This window comes from Patella vulgata, chromosome 1, assembly GCF_932274485.2.
Source record: "Patella vulgata chromosome 1, xgPatVulg1.2, whole genome shotgun sequence".
Lineage (NCBI taxonomy): Eukaryota > Metazoa > Mollusca > Gastropoda > Patellidae > Patella > Patella vulgata.
This window is the reverse complement of record NC_065879.2, coordinates 82,516,154-82,537,076: the sequence shown is the minus strand read 5'-3', so window position 1 is coordinate 82,537,076 and position 20,923 is coordinate 82,516,154. Positions and strand designations below refer to the sequence as shown.

The window sequence follows — 20,923 nt, the reverse complement described above, 5'->3', positions numbered from 1 at the left end:
CTCAACTTGAAATATTTATTGCCACTCGGATTCGAAGCTTGAAAGAGCGTTATGAATAACTGGGATTCGACTTGACTAGGTACTAAAGTCAGTGACCTGGGACTCGACTCCGACTCAAGGTGCAGCGACTTGGAACTCTAGACTTTTACACAAAAAATAATAAAGTAATAACCACGCAACTTGACTCAATGACAGACCTTATGATCTGATCTTAATCACATGTTTCACATCTCAACTCATATTCATGCCTATATATAGGTACACCATTGGACAGGGGGAGACAACTATAGACAGAATTTTAATGATATATAGGAGGCAGACCACCATTAATTTCCCCATTGACTTCAATGTTAATTCTGGCCTCTTTGCCCACCTCCAACTTTTCCCCAAATTTTCGTTGGGCGGAATGCTTTTCACTACAGAGGAACAAATGGTCATGTCTTTGCACTAAAATTTGTATGAGGTTGACCACCAAAATTTTGAGATACACAAACTTGAAGAAGCATACTAAAAACATGTAACTAGTTGCCGTACATATCGCCGTAGCTAACCTGATAACCCTCTTATCCTTCCGCCTCAAAATCATGAATATTTACCAAAACCTGGCAGAAAATGTTAATTCAAACCCTCTTCGTCCATTCTAGACCAAAAAATCAACAAAGATGGGCATGCAAAAGGGGAGAAAAGAGAGAGAGAATTGCTATAAATAGACGAACTACAATTCGTGGGTACCGAGATGATGAAATTTAATGGTGGTCTGCCTCCAAATTAAAACATATTGGAACCTTGACTTTATGATCTAAAGCAGACACATAAGACTACTCCCCTCTTGAGACTTCAGATGGATGCACGGCAAGAAAGGTGTGACAAGTATAGGAGTATAATGCATAAGGGTACACCCTACACAGTTCATTAAAATCAAATTGAGTTGCCAGGCAACGAAACTTACGCCCACAGCAGCTAAGACTTCCGGGCAGTCAACAAGTGTTGTCGCACATTAGACCACTCTCCTTTTAAAGCTGAACTCCGGTTACAAAAATATCGAAATAATTAAATAAAAAAAATTAACACCCCCAAGCCGCCATACTTGTTTCTAATGTGTGAATTAAACATGTAGGCTTATGACCTGGAAAGGTTAGCCGATCTCACTTACAGTTTGTTTCTTGTCAGTTTGGTGGCGTTAACTTTTTTTTTATTTAATTATTTCAGTATTTTTGTAACCGGAGTTCAGCTTTAAGCCTTGAGATGGATGCACGGCAAGAAAGGCTGACAAGTATAGGAGTATAATACATAAATTTAAGGGTAAACAGTTCATTAAAATCAAAGATAGGTTGCTAGGCAACGAAACATACGCCCACAGCAGCTAAGTCGTCTGGGCAGTCAACGAGTGTTGTCACATATTATTTTCTTTTGTCAGTAATGAGAACATTTACAACCATGAACATCTGATTACGATTAATAACCCATGAAGTAATTATCAGAAAACATTAGAATTTGTCTTGATTGTTTGTCTCGTGATTTTTCAAAGTGATCAAGGGTCTTAATTATCAAAAATTGTTGAAAATGAATAGGATTTTTTGTCTCATGGCCTTAAACACTCTGTATAAGTTTAAAGTCAATCAAATATTAACTTTAGCCTCAAGTGCTGCTACAAGATTTTTCAAAGAGAACAAGGGCTATAACTCCGGTAGACATTATCGTAAATAGTTGAAAATCAATAGGATTCTTCGTCTCATGACCTTAAACAGTGCGTATAAATTTAGCCTCTACAATGTCCACAAGATATATCAAAGCGATTAACTCTGGCAGTAATTATCGGAAATAGTTGGAAATCAATAGGATTGTGCATCTCATGACCTAAAGCACTGTATAAATTTAAAGTCAATCGGATATTAACTTTAGCCTATAGAATGTCCACAAGATTTTTCAAAGTGTTCAGAGGCCATAACTCTGACGAACAGACACAGACGGCGGGCCGGGGCGACAACAATATATGACCACATTTCAATGTGGGCGTATAAAGATTACAAAGCAATAAAATCATATTCGATAACTTTTATTTGACACTTGAGCATTATTTATAACAAAACATTATTTACACAAAAACAGTTTAAAGCTAAAATAAAAATACCGTCATCATATTTCACATTCTTTCTAGCAAGTATTTATATTTACTTTATGTTCACTTCCTAATATTATTATTCAATGTTTTATGTTATATGGGGCAAAAATCATTGGTTTATTATACAGAAATGAAATGATTGGGGTTTAACGTCCTACTGTTCTGCTCCAACTGAGCTAACGAAGATGGGCATACGTCATGCAATGTGCTATGATAGATATTTCGCCTGGACATTGGCGCTACGACCTACTCTTATATCGAATTCCATCTGTTTCAGGTTCTTTTATATGCACGCCAATATGTACACACAACCTCGTTTTTGGGGGGCTATCTGAACTACCATATGTTGTCCCTTGCCAGGCCATCCGTCCTGTACGACTGACAAGGGGGAACCATGCAGGGATGGAACACCTCAGAGCTCTAGATTAGCAAGCCAAGGTCTTACTAACGCACCGTGGCACCAAGTTTCTAATACACAGGCACAAGTTTTCAACCAATAGGGCCTATTATCTCTTATTGTTTACAAGGTTTCAAACAGTAGGGCTTATCTCTTATCGTTTTCAAGCACTGTGTATAATAAACCAGTGATTGTTGTCCAATATAACTGTTAGTTTTGTTGTTTCCAATCGCTAAATGCCATTATTCAAGTGTACAGTACACCTTAAAGGGGAATTATTGGAGATAAGATAAAGAGTTGACAGTTCTTGCTATAATAATTAAAAAATAGAGTCCATCAAACTATCCTACAACTAACTTTATCCATTTCTGTTATAAAATCGATAAGTAATTTTCATCTACTTTTAGAAAATCAATAAGTAAATTCCATCTACTTTTAGAAAATCATTAAAGGGCATTATGGGAGCTTAGATAAAGAGTTGACAGTTCTTGTTATAATAGTTAAAAATTAGATAACGTAAAAAGAATATGCTAAAAATTTCAGTCAAATTGCTCCACTCTGAACCAAGTTATTAGATTTTGAATTTTAGGCTAACCTCGAACATCATTACTAAAGTCGGTATGATAAAAAACAAATCTTAATTCTCCATTTTTACGTTTAATCATCCTTCACAAAATATATTCCAATCCACTAAATATCGCAGGCTAGCGATGACATCGAGAATTGATTATGGTCTGGATAAGTTAATTAATGTCTAATAATTTAGATAACATTTCAGGCCTAAAGAAAGACCTGCAATAGCCAGATTTAGCTCTTGCATAATGTATGTTTAAAGGAATAAAATCTATTTTATCTGACAAGAAATCATACCTTTGCATAGACAAGAGGCACTTTTATAATAGAATCTCTAGATGTTCTAGACAAAATCGGAGCAAATTCTCTTAATTCAGAATCTACAAAAGATGTAATCTATTTTACCTTGTTACTAAGCAAACGTCATTTCATCAAGTTCAAATAAAAATCTTAGTTTTTCTGTCTTCAAAGAGGAAATAAGCTTATTCCAGTAATCATACTAATTGCAAAATATGCATATTAATTTAGAAATTCTAGCTGTTTAAACAGTTTTACTCGAAATCGTTGTTAAATATACATATTAATTCTGGGCCCTTATTCACAAAAACTTAAACTAAGATACAATCGAAATTTTAAGAAATACTGCAATTCGATTGGCTGACCAGTAAAATCAATTTGCATATATCCAATGAAGTTGCAGTATTTCTTAAAATTTCGGTTGTAACTTAGTTTAAGTTTTACGTGAATAAGGGCCCAGAAATTTTAGCAGAATAAACATTGTTATATCAAACACCTTAAAATAACATCACTCATTTACCCTAGATATTGTGGTTAAATGTAAACAGACATTATTTTGGTACCCAACTAATTTAAGATGTGTGGTTTATTTTAGATACTTTAAAAGGTCCTTACTATAATATTATGTTTTTATACTAAGCCAAGTAAGGACCATCATCGGTATCTCCAGTGGTATCGTTCCGTTCTACTCCAATAATCCCTGGTTCCATTCATGGGGTTTTCACCAATTCAAATTATCTGTCTTTGATGATTTCATTGGCCACGTAGGTTAATTCTATGAACCAATCAAAAAACAGTTTACATACCAATGTCTGATTTGTTGATCTTAGTTGTAACAAAATGTGAGTTACTTCCCTTAGCCCACTCGAGAATTTTTTGACTGATCCATAAAAATTTGACTATATGTCTCCTCCGTGAATGGATCTAGGAGTTACTGGAAAAGAATGAAACGATACCACTGGGGATACCGAGAATGAGTAAGGACATAATTTGAGTTATGGATATAAATTGATTATAATATTGCCTAAACATTAGGCCAATCCAATCTAATTTTAAGTTCTTCCAGGCCCCAGTTTCACAAAGTCATTCTCAGACTTAAGAATTTACTCAACTTTCAATCACTGTTTATGAGAAATATCTTTGACCCATAAACACAAAAATTTACACATAGTTTCTTATTGATGTATTTGTTACATTAAAACAACAGAAGTTTTATACAGGAGTATATTTTTGTTAAAATAAGGCGAACAATTTTCAGTAAATTCTTAACTTAAGTCTGTGAATGTTTTGTGAAACCGGGGATGTTCCTGTGGAATAAATTGATTTTTTAAAAGTTTCAAATTGTAAAAATCTTTAAAGCAGTATTCTGGAAGAACAAAAATTCAAATTGGTATGGCCTTTAGGATTTGTAAAATAAATATTATAATGTAACTATATATAGAAGAGAGAAAAAATAAAAAATAAATACATTTATTGATAAATAAAACATGCTAGAACATCACAAAAATATCTCAAATATGTCAACTTTTTTTTATATCTATAAAATAAACACTATATATTTCGTTCTGTAAGACCGGCTTAGAGATTTACATATATCTCAAAGTTTACGTGTATATCTCAAAGTTTACATGTATATCTCAAAGTTTACATATGTATCTCTCACGATTTACATGTAAACTTCGAGATACACATGTAAACTTTAAGATTTACAAGTAAACTTTAAGATTTACAAGTAAACTTCGAGATTTACAAGTAAACTTTGAGATATACACGTAAACTTTGAGATATACATGTAAACTTTGAGATATACATGTAAACTTATACATGTAAACTTTGAGATATACATGTAAACTTCGAGATATACATGTAATCTTCAAGATTTACATGTAAACTTCAAGATATACATGAAGACTTCCAGATATACATGTAAACTTCTAGATACACATGCAAACGTCCAGATATACATGTAAACTTCGAGATTTGCATGTAAACTTTAAGCTTTACATGTAAATTCAAGCTTTACATATAAACTATAAGATATACATGTAAACTTCGAAATATACATGTTAACCTGCCTTATTTATTTATATATTTACATCATGATTTTATCTACCAGTCACTCTACATGTACCTGGTGTGGAGAAATTACTCATTTTGGGACTAACCTACAGTACATTTTTTTTTTCAGCTTCTGCATAACAGTCTTAAGCAGTATGAAGAGGTAAGGCAGGTGACCCAACTCCTTGTCAAGAGAGAGAGAGAAATGGAGTTTAACGTCCACGACACAAACTAGGTCATTTCGGAATTAACATATGGTTCAATTTGTTGCGCGTAGGGGTCTTTAGCAGTGGGAGGACACAGAGAAAACCCAAAAGGTTGGACAGACGACCCTACTCCTCGTCACTTACAAGCGGGGAATCTAAATCACGCCATTTGACTCAATGACACCTTATGATCCAACATGCACATGTTAACCATTCGACCACCAAACCCCTCTCAAAGATAAAAGTAGAAGATATAATATTTATAATGTAATCTATAATAAATAATTATATAACAGTTGACTAGTTTACTTAAAACAGATTTAGGCCACACAAACTCAATTTTCTGTTCTTTGAGGTCTTGGTAAATAAACAGCCACTTAAATCATGTGAAAGATATGTTGTTTAAAATTTCAAAACTTGAAAATTTGGAACTAAAAACTTTTGAACAGCACAACCAAGTACTTTTGGCTTTAAATTAGGCTTTTTTCCCAAAGAAATAAGACCGAAAATTTGTACAGGTGTTCCTGAAGAAACAGAAAATCAACTTGATGTGGCCTTAACACAATATATCTTAGGCTCAATATAAATCATCATATCATACAGAACTAATTACATCCATATATTTGTTCTAAGTCCCGGGTTCCCCTATGCTAATATATGTGTTAATACTTGCTGTAGGAGGATGTATTTTTAATGTTTAAACACCGATTTTAGTTTTATCGACCATTTACATTTTGAGTGGTTGTGTAGGTAGGGGCCCCAATACTCCCTAACCCTTCCTGTGAGTGGTTGTGTAGGTAGGGACCCCAGTGCACCCTAACCTTTCCTGTGAGTGGTTGTGTAGGTAGGAGGCCCCAATGCACCCTAACCCTTCCTTTGAGTCGTTGTGTAGGTAGGGGCCCAAGTGCACACTAACCCTAACCCTTCCTGTGAGTGGTTGAGTAGGTAGGGACCCCAGTGCACTCTTACCCTTACTGTGTGTGATTGTGTAGGTAGGATCCCCAGTGCACTCTAACCCTAACCCTTACTGTGAGTGGTTGTGTAGGTAGGGGCCCCAGTGCACTGCTTTGCCCGGGGGGTTATAAAGCTGCTAATTCGGCCCTTTTTGTAAGAAAGGAGATTCTGAAATTTTTGGATTAAGAAGGAATTTGTTCAACCAAACCTACAACACAATTGCGTTACTCAAATGAAATTCTTTTGTCTGTGATATCATATCGATGGAAGCGGACGTTAAATAAAGCTATTTCACACACACACACACACAGACAGTGCTTACTGTATGGTAAGTTGCATTAATTGTTTGACGCATAAATCTATTGCTTGACAGTACATAAATTGGAGAGAATACCAATATGTTTCCTTTGACTAGAGAACAAAGTAAAATATTAAATACAAGATATCTAGACAGAATTTAACCAAATTGTTTAAATTGTATTTAGTAATTAAATTGAGATACACTGGTCACAATTCTATGGAATAATACAATCACTGTTTATTACTGAGCGACACTTCAACTAGGCTACTCTACTTGTTATAAAGCAATCATGAAATGTCGCTTAGTAAGACAATCTGATTAAAAAAATACAGATCTATATTTTGTTTCGTTTTTTTATACTTTCGATGGCCTACACTAGATGAAGATCTGACAAGTTATAGCGGCTTTTGACCCTATGACGTCACACATTGATTTATCAATCAGCGTTAACGTTTCCAGTGGTTTACCCACAGTTTCGTGCATTAAAAGCCCAAGAACTCGCCGTAACAGACCGTTTCATTGACCAATCCCTAACACCATTGAGAACACGTCAATGATAACAACTCTTCCAGATTCTACTGTAGTAAAGGCAAGTAAAACGAAATTTTGAACTATATAAAACGAAACGAAATAGGATCTGTGTTTTAACGAGATTGTCTGTAAGATGCAGTAAATCGTATTCCATAAAACTGTGACGTGAGAATTTAAACCCACTAATTACCAGCAGAATTCTAATATAAGGATTTTTAAGTTGTCGGAAGAGGAACTTGGCCCTAATTGCTACTCATCTTGTTCTTGGCGGCGAAATTCTTTCAAAAAAGTCTAGGATTCAGTTAATACAAGTAAAGTCAACATTCTTCGAAAAAAGTCTATGACTTAGCTAATGCAAATAAAGTCGACATTATTCGAATAAAGTCTATGACTTAGCTAATGCAAGTAAAGTCGACATCCTTCGAAAAAAGCCTATCACTTATAATTTGCTAATACAAGTAGAGTCGATATAAAACTTGGCAAATGCTTGTTCCTTGGAAATAATTGTTCTTGGAGACGACACACTTCGAAAAAAGTGTATTGCTCAGCTAATACAAATATGATCGACATGAAATTTGGCTTGATTGTTCCTTGGACAATTAAAAATCATCAAATTACAATAAACAGAAGTGAAATAGGAGTTAAGTAATATTAAAGATGGACATAGAATTTAGAAGTAAAATACGCTGCTTACACCACTAAGATGGACATAATATCAACCAAATAAATTAAAAAATAAAAATGGGGTGACTGCAATCTCTGATGGAAAAATCTTTAAGTAGCTCACCAACTAACCAAAATATTCCTTTGTATTGCAAAGTGAACAATAAATATGCAAATATTAAAAACCTTATATTCTCTAGACAAATTTCTTGATTTTTTAAAATTTCATTCCAGGATTTCTGTATTAAAGGTAAAAATCCTCTATTTGTGTTAGTCGGATGCAAATTCTACAGAACATTTCCATCATCGTCCTATATCCCCAAGAGCCCAATTCACGAAAACCCTTAACCCTTTAAAACCAAGTGTCTGGATTTCCAACAATACGAGAAGCTGCGGCCCTCACATATATTTTGCTGGCACCACCAGGTGAAATATTGCCGTTAAACCAAGACAACAAAAAATGTAGTGCCCACAATACGTGCGATCAATTCTCGATACTTATTTACAGCCACACATCTAGGCAATAACTATCACAGTAACTCTGTGCACTTGCAGAGAAACCTTCAGAACTCAGTATTCAAAGGGTTAATGACAACCATAGTTGCCATCCATATTAGATTTAGGTTTGCGTGAAAAAGACTTGTTTTCTAAGAATCACATATTTTGACATAGATATTAAAAATACAAATTTGGCAATATTGTGACCATATTTCGCACATGATATATTTCTAGAGACATTATTTACAGTTTGTTATTTACACGTTTATATACACAGGTTTATTACAGTTGATATCTATAAATATATATACACTAGCTAGCTGTTTACCCATTCATGTACAGGTAGAGCTGAAAATGAAAGTAGTATAACTCTGGATGTGGTAGGGGTAGTGCAATGTCTCCAGGCCTTTACTGTCACTCAGTAGAGTTGATATCTACATATAAAACATACACTAGCAGTTGCATGAGAATAGCTGAAACCGGAAGAGGTAGAGCAATGCCACAAGGCCTGTGTCACTCATATCTATATTTATATATATATACACACAAGCTGGAACCGGAAGTAGTACATCTTCAAAACCGGAAGAGATATTGCAACGCTACAGGTCCTATCTCACTCCTCAGCTGCCCTTATATTGCAAATTGTAGCTTTGAGCCGCCCTAGTGTAGGTGCCTACCCAAAACAGACAAACGGCAGTCACCAATATAAATATATAGACACATTGCCTTGGTTTCACATAATGTGTGATGAACAGGAATCACATTTAAAATACAGAGAAACTAGTTGTCAATTAGTTATTGTTGTGTGTAGTGTAGTCTTCCATCACTCACTACAAGCAATGGCCAGAAGTCCATGTTATATTGATGTAACTATTTAGTTGATGTCAGGAACAAATGGTTTGTTAATGTAATGTTATCTATAAAGCAGGAAATTACAGCATTGTTTATGAATGTTTCTAAAACAATTTATGAATATGGAGGAAAGACTGACACTACATTAATTCTTAACTACTGTGGCAGACATCTCGTTCTAATGACTGTGTGTCAGTACACATAGGATTGATCTGTGATTGGCTTGCTCCTGTCTGTCTGTGGCTATCTCGTCTGTGATTGGTTTTCTCCTGTCTGTGGCTATCTCTTATCTGTGATTGGCTATCTCTTTCCTGTGATTGCCCATCTCTTGCGTGTGATTGGCTATCTTGTTTCTGCAACTGCCTGGGATTGCCTCATGATTGGCCATCTTGTTTCTGTGGCTGCCTATCTCTTATCTGTGATTGCCTTTCTCTTGCCCGTGATTGGCTATCTTGTTTCAGCGGTTGCATGAGATTGCCTGTCTCTGGTGCGTGACTGGTTATCTCGTTTCTGTGGCTGCCTATCTCTTATCTGTGATTGGCTATCTTTTTGTCTGTGTGAAATGAACGTAGATGTTAAACCTCTCTTACGCGTCCGCGTCGATCCATATCACCATTTATGATTGTTCAACATAAACTTTCACAGATTTCAACCACCTGCAAACTTTCTATACACAAAACAGACATTCAGTCCATTAGAAATAACCACTTTGTTCGCAATTTGTTTAAAAAAGAGACATTCGTCAATTTTTTTTTTTAAATTTTTTTTACAATAAATTCCTGATTAATTCCAAAGTTGTTTTTTTTTTGATCTGTGTGTCTTGTCTAAAAATAATGTTTTGTCTTTCTGTCAGAACTTAGGTCAAAGGGCACAACTCGATTCCAGAATAAAATCATGAGACCGTCTCATAATATACCATTTGTATAATATTGAAATCCATCATAAAGTTTAGTTGTCAAGGAGTGCAGACTTGATTCCACCATGTTGTCAACCAACAACTGTAATTGTTCTTCTGTTAGATTTAAGTGGAATCTTTCTTTAAGTGAACGAATAGTACTCACACCCTTACTGAAACATGGCAACTGGGAACCTGAAATAAATTATTAGAGATTGTCCTCTATACTGACACATTTACAACTGAGCATTATTTATTGTTTAAGAGAGAGAGAGAAATGGGGTTTAATGTCTACTCCACACAAACCAGGACATTTTGGGACTAACATATGGTTCAATTTCATTTCAATAATTTGCTTGCACATAGGGGTCTTTAGCAGTGGGAGGAAACTGGAGGAACCGGAGAAAAACTAAAAGAGTTATTTCTTCAATAGCGCTAGTAATACAACTAAAAGAGTTATTTCTTCGATAGCACAACAAATACAAATAATAGAGTTGTTTCTTCTATAGCCCAACAGAAACCACTAAAAGAGTTTTTTTATAGACACAGATGGAATTGTGGTATCTATTGAATAGCAGAGATTCAACCATTCTATTCTGTTTAGTTATTGATATATTAAAATGTACAAATGAAACAAAATGGGGTTTAACGTCCTGCTGTTCTGCTCCGACTGGGCTAATGAAGACAGGCATATGCTATGCAGTGTGCTATGAGAGAAATTTTACCTGGGCAGCGGCACTATGGCCTACTCTTATATCGAATTCCAACTGTCAGGGAATCTTCTACGTACACAGGACCTCAGTTTTTCATACCATCCGAACGACTAGACAGCTTTCCTTGTCAAGCCATCCGTACTGCACTACTGACAAGGGGTAACCACACTGGAAAATCCTGATGATCTTTCTCGGCCAATGCAGGGATCAAACACGCGAACACCAGGCTAGCGAGTCAGCGTCTTACCCACTTAACCACCGTGGGTTCATTTATATAGTAATAATAATAATAATGTACAAACCTGTCTGCATGATTTCAACTAGTGGTAATATTTTATCCATATGTTTACGGGAAGCAACTAAACCTTGTAACATCAGAATTTTAAAATATTCAAACATATCACTTCCTAACCCATCCATAACCTATAATAAACAACAATAACATCTTTTATACTAATCAGTGACTGTTCGGCAGAGTTGTTGCCCTTGATCAAGCTGAAAAATCTTGTGGATGCTCTAAGATGGGCAACCTTTGTTTGAAAGTGTACCTGCCAAAATGGTCAAATATTTCACACAGAATTTTCTCGAAAGTTATCCAACATGTTGTTCTTCTTGGGGGCAATTCTCTTCCGAAAAACGACTACGGTTGCTTGTTTCTTGGACAACTGCACATTAATTGACAGACTGAGAGAGAGAGAGAGAGAGAGAGAGAGAGTTGACTTGGAACAAAAGAGAGAGTGAGAGAAATGGGGTTTAACTTCCACCTGAGACAAACTAGGTCATTTCAGGATTAACATATGGTTCAATTAAATTTCAATAATTCACTTGCACACAGGGGTCTTTAGCAGTAAAAGGAAACTGGAGGACCCGGAGAAAACCCATGAACTTGGGCAGGTGACGCACTTGACTCAATGACAGACCTTGTGATTTCATGTGCACGCCTTAAAACCACTAGACAATCAACCCCCCCCGCCTGTTTGGACAACTACGCATTGATTGACAGACTTTGATATTTTATGACATCATTCTCCATTCCTTGTCCATATAGTACACTCAAAACCTGCTGGGGAACATATTATCATTTGATAGGATCTTTTAAGTATTAGGAAGACCTGTACAAATAATTATAAATGCTACAAATTATCAATATTCGTTTAAACAAAAAAAAAAAAAATATTATACTGTACCTCTGCAAATTCATGGGTTAGTTTAAATGCTGAATTTTCAAATCCGAGATTTTTACCAGGTGAGTTTGACAGGATAAAACCAAAGTCAATATGTATAATATGTCCGTTAGCATCCAGTAAAATGTTACCATTATGTCTGTAATGCAAAATAATATTATAATAAAATATACTTCTGTTAATACACAGATTGAACGTTCCAGAATTGAATTCTCTCGATCCCCAAAATAGTATCAATCGAGTGAAAAGGGGGATTCTGGGCAACAATGTATGAATTAAAAAATATCTCAACCAATCATGACAGCTGAATTATAATCGTTGTGTTTGATTACGTCAAAATTTACTCATACCACCTCTGTTTTCGGGACTGAAAGAACTGTGTCATGACTGAATTCTGCGTCACTCGATTGTAATTCTGTCAATTCTGGACGTACTGGACTGACAATCGAGCATCCCCCAAGACATGATATCCATCTAAGGGGAGATAAGCAAGAACTTGAAGCAGGGGGTTAAACATCTTACTTTTCTGCTACATGTCAATGAGGTAAATTTTACATCAACAGCAACTCTATGTACTACTTTCAGGGGACGGGAGCCACAGTGGCTAAGTGGGTAAGATGCTGGCTCAGTTGCCTGGAGGTCAGGTGTTTGATCCCTGCATTGGACAAGAAAGTTCATTGGGATTTTCTGAGGTAGTTTCTCCTTGTCAATGGGGTTTAACGTCCTACTGTTCTGCTCCTAACCTGGGCTAATGAAGACAGGCATACGCCATACAGTGTGCTATGAGGGAAATTTTGCCCGGGCAGCGGCACTATCGCCAACTCTTATATCTATTCCAACTGCCAAGGGATCTTTTACGTGCACGCCAATGTGTACACGGGACCTCGGTTTTTCGTCCCATCTGAACGACTAGATAGCTGTCCTTGTCAGGCCCTCCGTCCTGCATCACTGACATGGGGAAACCACGCCGGAAAATCAGGATGAACTTTCTCGGCCAATGCAGGGATCGAACACCCGACCTCCAGGCTAGCGAGCCAGCATCTTACCCACTTAGCCACGTGATCCCCCAAGGGAGATAAATCTTACCTGTCTTTAACCTGCATTAAATAACACACTAAACAATAACCGGCACAACTCTGTACAAAGTTTCTCTGTGCTGTTAAAAACTCTTCACTAGTAGGTGGACCGAACTCGTGTATAAAATAATCACGTAATGTCATTTTACTGTGCTTTTTGATTTGATGTAATGATATAGCGTTGAGGACTGGCTCTATCATACCACTGTTGTTAGATGTTACGATAATCTTATATGGAAATATCCACAGGGGTACGTGTTCTTGTCTCCATATACTCTACAAAATATAAACATTAAAACACATAAACATAGGTCATTGTTTTTATTAATTTAGGTCCTTGATCGACTCTTAATTGAGGAGCATTTTTTGTCAAACACACTGCAGCTGAAAAAAGCTTTCCCTAATTTCCATATCTTTCAAATTCATGCTACAGAAGCTCTCTTTTTCATCCCATCCGAAAAGCTGGAGTCTGTTCCTTGCCAGGTAGGGGAAACCACACAGGAAAATTCTGAGGAAATTCTCGTTCAACACTGGAATCGAACCCAGAATCTCCTTAGTGAGGGTATTACTAAGAAATAAGATGGCTAACAGAAATAAACTTACAGATTATTATAGGTAGAAAAAAACTGACCTGTAATTGTTTTAAAACTTGATAAACAAGTAATTCTTGTCTTAGATCATCTCCACATTTCACTATAACTGACATTAATCTCCAGTTAGGCATGTGACCATATGGTGATGATTCACGTATTCTACGTACTTTCTCTTCCCAGGGTTCTTTAAGAGCTGCTGCTGATGGGTCATCCGGATCTCTCTAAATTAAAGTGTAAAGAATTAATGAATCTATCACATTATTTCATCTGCCGATTGCCATTTGAAGGATGTTAAGAAAATGGAATCTCGAAAACGGAGAGAGAGAGAGAGAAATGGGGTTTAACGTCCACTCGACACAAACTAGGTCATTTCGGGACTAACATATGGTTTAATTTTTAGTTCAATATTTCGCTTGCATGTAGGGGTCTTAAGCAGTGTGAGGAAACCGGAGGGCCCGGAGAAAACCCACGCGGTTGGACAGGCGACCCTACTCCTTGTCACGTACAACCGGGGATTCAAAACCGCGCCAGTTGACTCAATGACAGGCTTTATGATACAGCATGCACGTGCTAACCATTTGGCCATCCAACCCCCTCTATCACATAAGATTATTTCATCTGCCGATTGCGATTTGAAGGATGTTGTGAAAATAGAATCTCTAAAAGGAATATCAATCCAAAAATGGTCGAGTATTTGCAAAGATATGATCCACTGATAGTTCTGTAATATTCAACATCCTCTGCATATGATATCAATAACAGAGAGACAAATAGGGTTTAATGTCCACATGACACAAACCAGGTCATTTCGAGACTAACATGGTTCAATTTTATTTCAATAAATTGCTTGCGCATATGGGTGTTTAGCAGTGGGAGGAAAGAGAGAGAAATGGGGTTTAACGTCCACTTGACACAAACCAGGTCACTTCAGGTATAACACATGGTTCAACTTTATTTCAATTATTTGCTTGCACGTAGGGTTCTTTAACAGTAGGAGGAAACCGGAGGATCAGGAGAAAACCCACAAGGTTGGACAGGCGACCCTACTCCTTGTCACGTACAAGCGGGGAATCAAAACCACGCCACTTGACTCAATGTCACGGTTAGCTTCTTGGAAGGGATGGGATTTATATAAATAAACAATACTCTCAACAAAATGCTTGGATGCAGGATTGAGTGGGAAAAAAATTGCCATTTTTTTCCACCCAACTTTACATATATCAAAATGAAATTCAATGGGGTTTAACGTCCCACTGTTCTGCTCCAACTGGGCTAATGAAGACGGCACATAAATCAACTGGGAATAGAATGAGAATATTTTGATACAAACCTCAAACTTTCCTTTTGGTGCGGTGATATTTTCTGAGAGCCGTCTGCGTATATCACCGGCTGCTATATAAACAGGTTCCTTACTATCAGCACTGGTAGAACTCTCCGTGGACATCTGGGATATTGTATCACTAGGTCGACATTTTAATGCAAACTGTCAAATGAAACAGAAATGGTTTCATACGGTTGATAAAAATGAAATGAATTGGGGTTTAAAGTCCTACTGCTCTGACTGAGCTAATAAAGACGAGCATACACCATGCAGTGTGCTGTGAGGGAAATTTTGCCTGGACAGTGGCGCTACGGCCCACTCTTATATCGAATTCCAGCTGCCAAGGGATCTTTTACGTGCATGCCAGCCTGTACATGGGCCCTCGGGTTTTCATCCCATCCAAATGACTAGGCAGCTTTCCTTGTCAGGCCCTTTGTTCTGCACCACTGACAAGGGGAAACCACGCCAAAAAATCCTGATGAACTTTCTCGGCCAACATCAGGAATGAACCTGCGACCTCCAGAGTAGCGGACCAGCATCTTACTCACTAAGCCACCGTGACTCTCCACCAAATATGAACAATTGTATCAAGTATATTACCTGAATAATTTCATCATCTTCTTGAGACCAGCAATCAGCATCATCAAAATCTGTAGAATTACCATAGACACTGAACTCTCCTCGTGGTGATCCGTTACCACGGTTACAATAATGACCTGATAGATCTTCTTCTGATCGTGTAAATCGTAGCGTATTCTCTAATATTTTACTTGGTACCTGACTAGAAGCAGCATTTTCACATTCTAATACTTCTACATATAATAAATACGGTGCCTGAAATTTACACGGAAATAATACAGTTTCATAGACAGTACAAGATTAAAAATACTTCTACATATAAGATGCCTGAAATTTCCAGGAAATAATACAGTTTCATAGTCAGTACAAGATTAGGGCTTTTTATCGACTTGCCAAATTGATTTGAATTTAGTTGAGATGTCATGTGACAGTATGGTCGATTTCAAAGTACTTTGGCGAGTTCGTTAAATGCTTCGATTAGCTGTAAATAATTCTTGTGGCAGGACACAGTTGAAAAAATCATATGATCACCCAATCAAATCGTGACCTGAAGTGATTTGGCGATTTCATGTAATCGCTTCGGAAATCGGTGTCGATAAATTCGTTGATTAGGGTAATCAATTTGAATTACATGGACGTTAAAGATGAAAATGTGATTGAATGCAAATCACTTTGGCTAATCAGTGGTCGATAAAAATGCCTTTAATAACTACAGTGCCTGAAATTTACAAAGAAATAATTTACACAGAAATAAAGTTTAACAGACAGCACAGGATTAACTTTTTTCAAATTAAAGTGTTTTGTTGCTCAAATGTAAGAATTGAGGTCTCGGATTTTGAATTTCCTGTAAACTACATTATTAAGGTTTAATCTCTAAAAGGAATATCAGTCCAAAAAGGGTTCCGTTCGGTATTTACAAAGATATGATGAACTGAAAATTTCACCACATTGTTAGGATTAGTCAGACAAAATCCCTCTGATGTCTTTAATTTGTCCAGTACAGAGAAATGGGGTTTAACGTCCAGTCAACACAAACTAGATCATTTCGGGACTAAATTTCGGGTTGAGTGACTGAATGGTTAACACATGTTTGTTGCATCATAAGGTCTGTCATTGAGTCAAGTGGCATGGTTTTAATTCCCCGATTGTACGTGACAAGGAGTAGGGTCATCTGTCCAACCTCGTGGGTTTTCTCAAAGTCCTATGGTTTCCTCCCACTGCTAAAGACCCCTTCGCGCAAGCGATTATTGAAATAAAATTGAACCATATGTTAGTCCCGAAATGACCTAGTTTGTGTCAAGTGGAAGTTAAACCCCGTTTCTCTCTCTCTCTCCTCTCTCTTAATTAAATTTTAAATAATCATTTAAGCATTAATTAAACCGTGAAAAATTACATATTCTCTAGAAAACACAAATGATGACTGGCAGCTCTAAATATGAGGTAGATTTTAATATTTAAATTGAGCTTTCAACTTAACTAATGAAATGGCTACATAAATGAGGCCCCTGATCAAGTGAATGTAGTTACCTTTTCTTTTGAGTTAAGGACAACAGCTTGTGTATGTGGTATACGAACTATATGATGTATACCTTTATCAGAAATAGGTAACCAAACACGAGCTGGTAGGTTTAAATTTAACATCGCTAATTCAGCTATTAATCTAGATGCTGCAATATAAAACATTTATAATAATAATAATATAATAAAACTCGATTTATCACTGTAACCAGGGTATCATTTAATCTTGTGTATTTAGCACTAATTTCTTTAACATTCATTTAATAGCAAATCTTTGTTCAAAAACTTGTAAAAATCATTTAAACGCTGATGTTGTTGTGTGTTCACACAAAATTGTTAATGGACGGAGGCGACAACACTAATTTGAATAGAATAAAATATGAGTATAACTTACTTCTTAGTTCTTTTGTTGGCAGTAATTGTAATCTGATACCAATACTCATTAAAGATTTTACAAACTCTAATTCTGGCATCAATCTCGGAGCCTGGAAAACGTCAACAATATAGCAATTAATTTAAAAGTCAAAGGAAATAAAATCTACTCAACAATAAAAAGAAGGCCCAGTCATCAAAATCATACGCCCTGGATTCCCAACCTCTGGATCATGACCCTAGCTGTCACAAAACACTTTTCGTTGGGTCATGGGGGACTACTTTCAAGCTTTTGTAAAAATACTGTTTTCATGAAAAGCTTATAAATCTCTAGTTACATGTATAGGGGATTCCTACTCTATCTATATTGGGATGTTGATGATTTACCCTGGTGACTTTCGAGGGGTCGCGATCAGATGCTGGTTTCTGGAATGGGGTAAAAATCAACAATAGGTTGGGGTCCACCGTCCTATGCACTTGTTATATGTACATGTACCTGGTTATAGAGGATAGATGGTGGAAACACAAAAACTAATCAACAGAGAATGTTTCACAAAGATTCATAAATGTATCTTGAACCGTTAATCAGCAAGCCTGGACAAAACGTACCTGTCACAAACTTAGTCATGAGTCATACACAAATACTTAGACAAGTTATATATTATAATAGATGTTGTGTGATAATTTGAGCCTGACAATGTCTGAAATAGTTTGAGCCTGACAATGTCTGAAATAGTTTGAGTCTGACAATGTCTGAGATAGTTTGTGACTAACAATGTCTGAAATAGTTTGTGACTAACAATGTCTGAGATAGTTTGTGCCTGACAATGTCTATGATAGTTTGTGCTTAACAATGTCTGAGATAGTTTGAGCCTGACAATGTCTGAAATAGTTTGAGCCTGACAATGTCTGAGGTAGTTTGTGACTAACAATGTCTGAGATAATTTTTGCTTGACAATGTCTGTGATAGTTTGTGTCCGACAATGTCTATGATAGTTTGTGCTTAACAATGTCTGAGATAGTTTGTGCCTGACAATGTCTGAGATAGTTTGTGACTAACAATGTCTGTGATGGGTGCATTTTGTCCACCCAAGTATATATGTATGGTGTGATAATTTGTACTAGACAAATTCTGTGATAGGTGCCTTTATGTCCAGGCTTATTAATGAGAAATATGCTTGGGAAACTAGTCAGGTACACAGCCAATTTCAACATACCTTGTTGAAGATCCAGTGACTCGACAAATTTCAATATCCCTTGTTGAGGGTCCAGGGACGCGACCAATTTCAATATTCCTTGTTGAGAGTCCAGTATGACCTGACCACTCAATCCCTCACTCGACACAAACTAGGTTATTTCGGTACTAACATATGGTTCAATTTTATTTCAATAATTCGCTTGCGTGTAGGGGTCTTTAGCAGAGGGAGGAAACCTGAGGTCCTGGAGAAATCCCACAAGGTTTGACTTGATGTGACCCTATTCCTTGTTACATACAAGTGTGGAATCGAAACCACACCACTTGACTCAATGTTAAACCACTAGCCCCCCCCCCTAAATTTCTTAATACAAGTATAGAATATTTACCTCACATGAACACAGTGTTTCTCTACCAGTTAAATTATTAAACATGGCCTCTGAGCTCCTATGACATGTACAACCATTATCAAACGCCCGACCAGTTGTCAAATCACCCATTACATTTATAGCATTTAATAAAGCTGGTTGACTTTCACTGTGTTTTAAATATATACCTACAAATAAATAATATTTATATATTGTATAGTATTTCATCTTGAAAGTATATTTATAAGTGATGTTCTAAAATATGTTTAATGACAATTTCCAATAAATTGCTGGTCTAACTAAGACTGTTTCCAATTAATTGTACTGGTCTAAGATGGTTTCTAATCAATGGTGCTGGTCTAAGACTGTTTCCAATTAGTTTCTAATCAACTGTCCTGGTTTAAGACCTTTTCCAATTAATTATGTTTATCTAAGACTGTTTTTAATCAACTGTGCTGGTCTAACACTGTTGGTAGACTGTTGTACTGGTTTAAGACTGTAGCCAATCCATTAAACTAGTCTAACAAATCAAACAGTTTGCCATCAATCCTGCTGCTTTGGACATGTTCCAAGACTGTTTCTAATCAATATCCTCATCTAGTACATGTTTTAAACTGTTTCAAATCAATATTGCTTGTCTATAACACATACTTGAAAACGTTGAGAGAATACGCTTCGAAACGCCACCTAAATAAATCAGTAGCTGTTTTCAATAAGTATTTATCTACCCAGTTACTAAATGCCACTTAAAGAATGTTTCTAATCAATATCGCTTGTCTCAAACGTGACCTAAAACTGTTTCTAATCAATCTTGTTGGACGAGAATGCTGTAAAATGTGTTTTTACCTGTGGCATCAGAACGAGACCTGATATGTGTTTTTTTCGATCCTGTAGGTGATGTTGGTGCTGTAATCTCTGTTGACTGTAAGTGCTTTGTGTAAGTTGGACTAGGTAAAGTAGAATCACTTTTTAAGTGTTTTGGTGGTGGCGGTCTACAAAAAAGGAAAATAAAATAAAATGAAATGGGGTTTAATCACTGACAATGGGAATCCACGCCAGAAAATCCTGATGAACTTTCTCGGCCAAAGCAGGGATCGAACACGGGACCTCAAGGTTATCGAGCCAACATCTTACTCACTGAGCGAACGTGGCTCCCATAATTTAGACTATGATTTTAGTGCTCAGCCAATGAGCGTGAAACCATCAGTATTCTTCAAATAAGTTTTTTTTTTAGGAATTTTATGAATAAAGAGAGAAAAAAAAAATGGGCTTTAACGTCCGCGTTACACAAACTCGGTCATTTCGGGACTAATATATGCATTTTTATGAATAGGGCACCTGTATTGTATATGAATTTCTGTCACTTACCTTAATTCTTCGTTTAAAATGAGATTTTTTAACTTAATTCCCTGTGAGTTCTTCCACGTTGGTTTTAATACATCTGCGGAGTATGCACCTAGCAACCAGGCCGTGTGAATGGAGAACTCTATACTGTATCTACATCTGAACATTTAAAAAAACAAAACAAACTAAGATTAAAATCTTTAATGAAAGGTAAGAGCATTCCAGACAATCTATTAATCAAATATTAATAAATGTTATTACAAAATATGTATGATATCAGATTTTTACATCTGAAAATTAAAAAACAAATAAA

The 20,923-nt window shown here is 36.3% G+C and overlaps 1 protein-coding gene across 1 annotated transcript in view; it reads right to left on the bottom strand.

The window, feature by feature from the left end:
- Positions 1 to 2,040: 2,040 nt before the first annotated feature.
- Positions 2,041 to 20,923, bottom strand: part of LOC126824067 (phosphatidylinositol 4-kinase beta) — a 33,648-nt gene continuing 14,765 nt past the window's right edge. Inside the window, exons 4-15 of the mRNA XM_050553243.2 lie at positions 20,635 to 20,769; positions 20,113 to 20,258; positions 19,288 to 19,454; positions 17,726 to 17,816; positions 17,341 to 17,480; positions 15,835 to 16,068; positions 15,244 to 15,396; positions 13,952 to 14,134; positions 13,331 to 13,596; positions 12,248 to 12,383; positions 11,363 to 11,483; positions 2,041 to 10,542 (exon numbers count right to left, since the gene is read on the bottom strand). Coding sequence (XP_050409200.1) covers positions 10,358 to 10,542; positions 11,363 to 11,483; positions 12,248 to 12,383; positions 13,331 to 13,596; positions 13,952 to 14,134; positions 15,244 to 15,396; positions 15,835 to 16,068; positions 17,341 to 17,480; positions 17,726 to 17,816; positions 19,288 to 19,454; positions 20,113 to 20,258; positions 20,635 to 20,769 — 1,957 coding nt within the window. The 3' untranslated portion in view covers positions 2,041 to 10,357. The remainder of the gene's footprint in view (positions 10,543 to 11,362; positions 11,484 to 12,247; positions 12,384 to 13,330; positions 13,597 to 13,951; positions 14,135 to 15,243; positions 15,397 to 15,834; positions 16,069 to 17,340; positions 17,481 to 17,725; positions 17,817 to 19,287; positions 19,455 to 20,112; positions 20,259 to 20,634; positions 20,770 to 20,923) is intronic.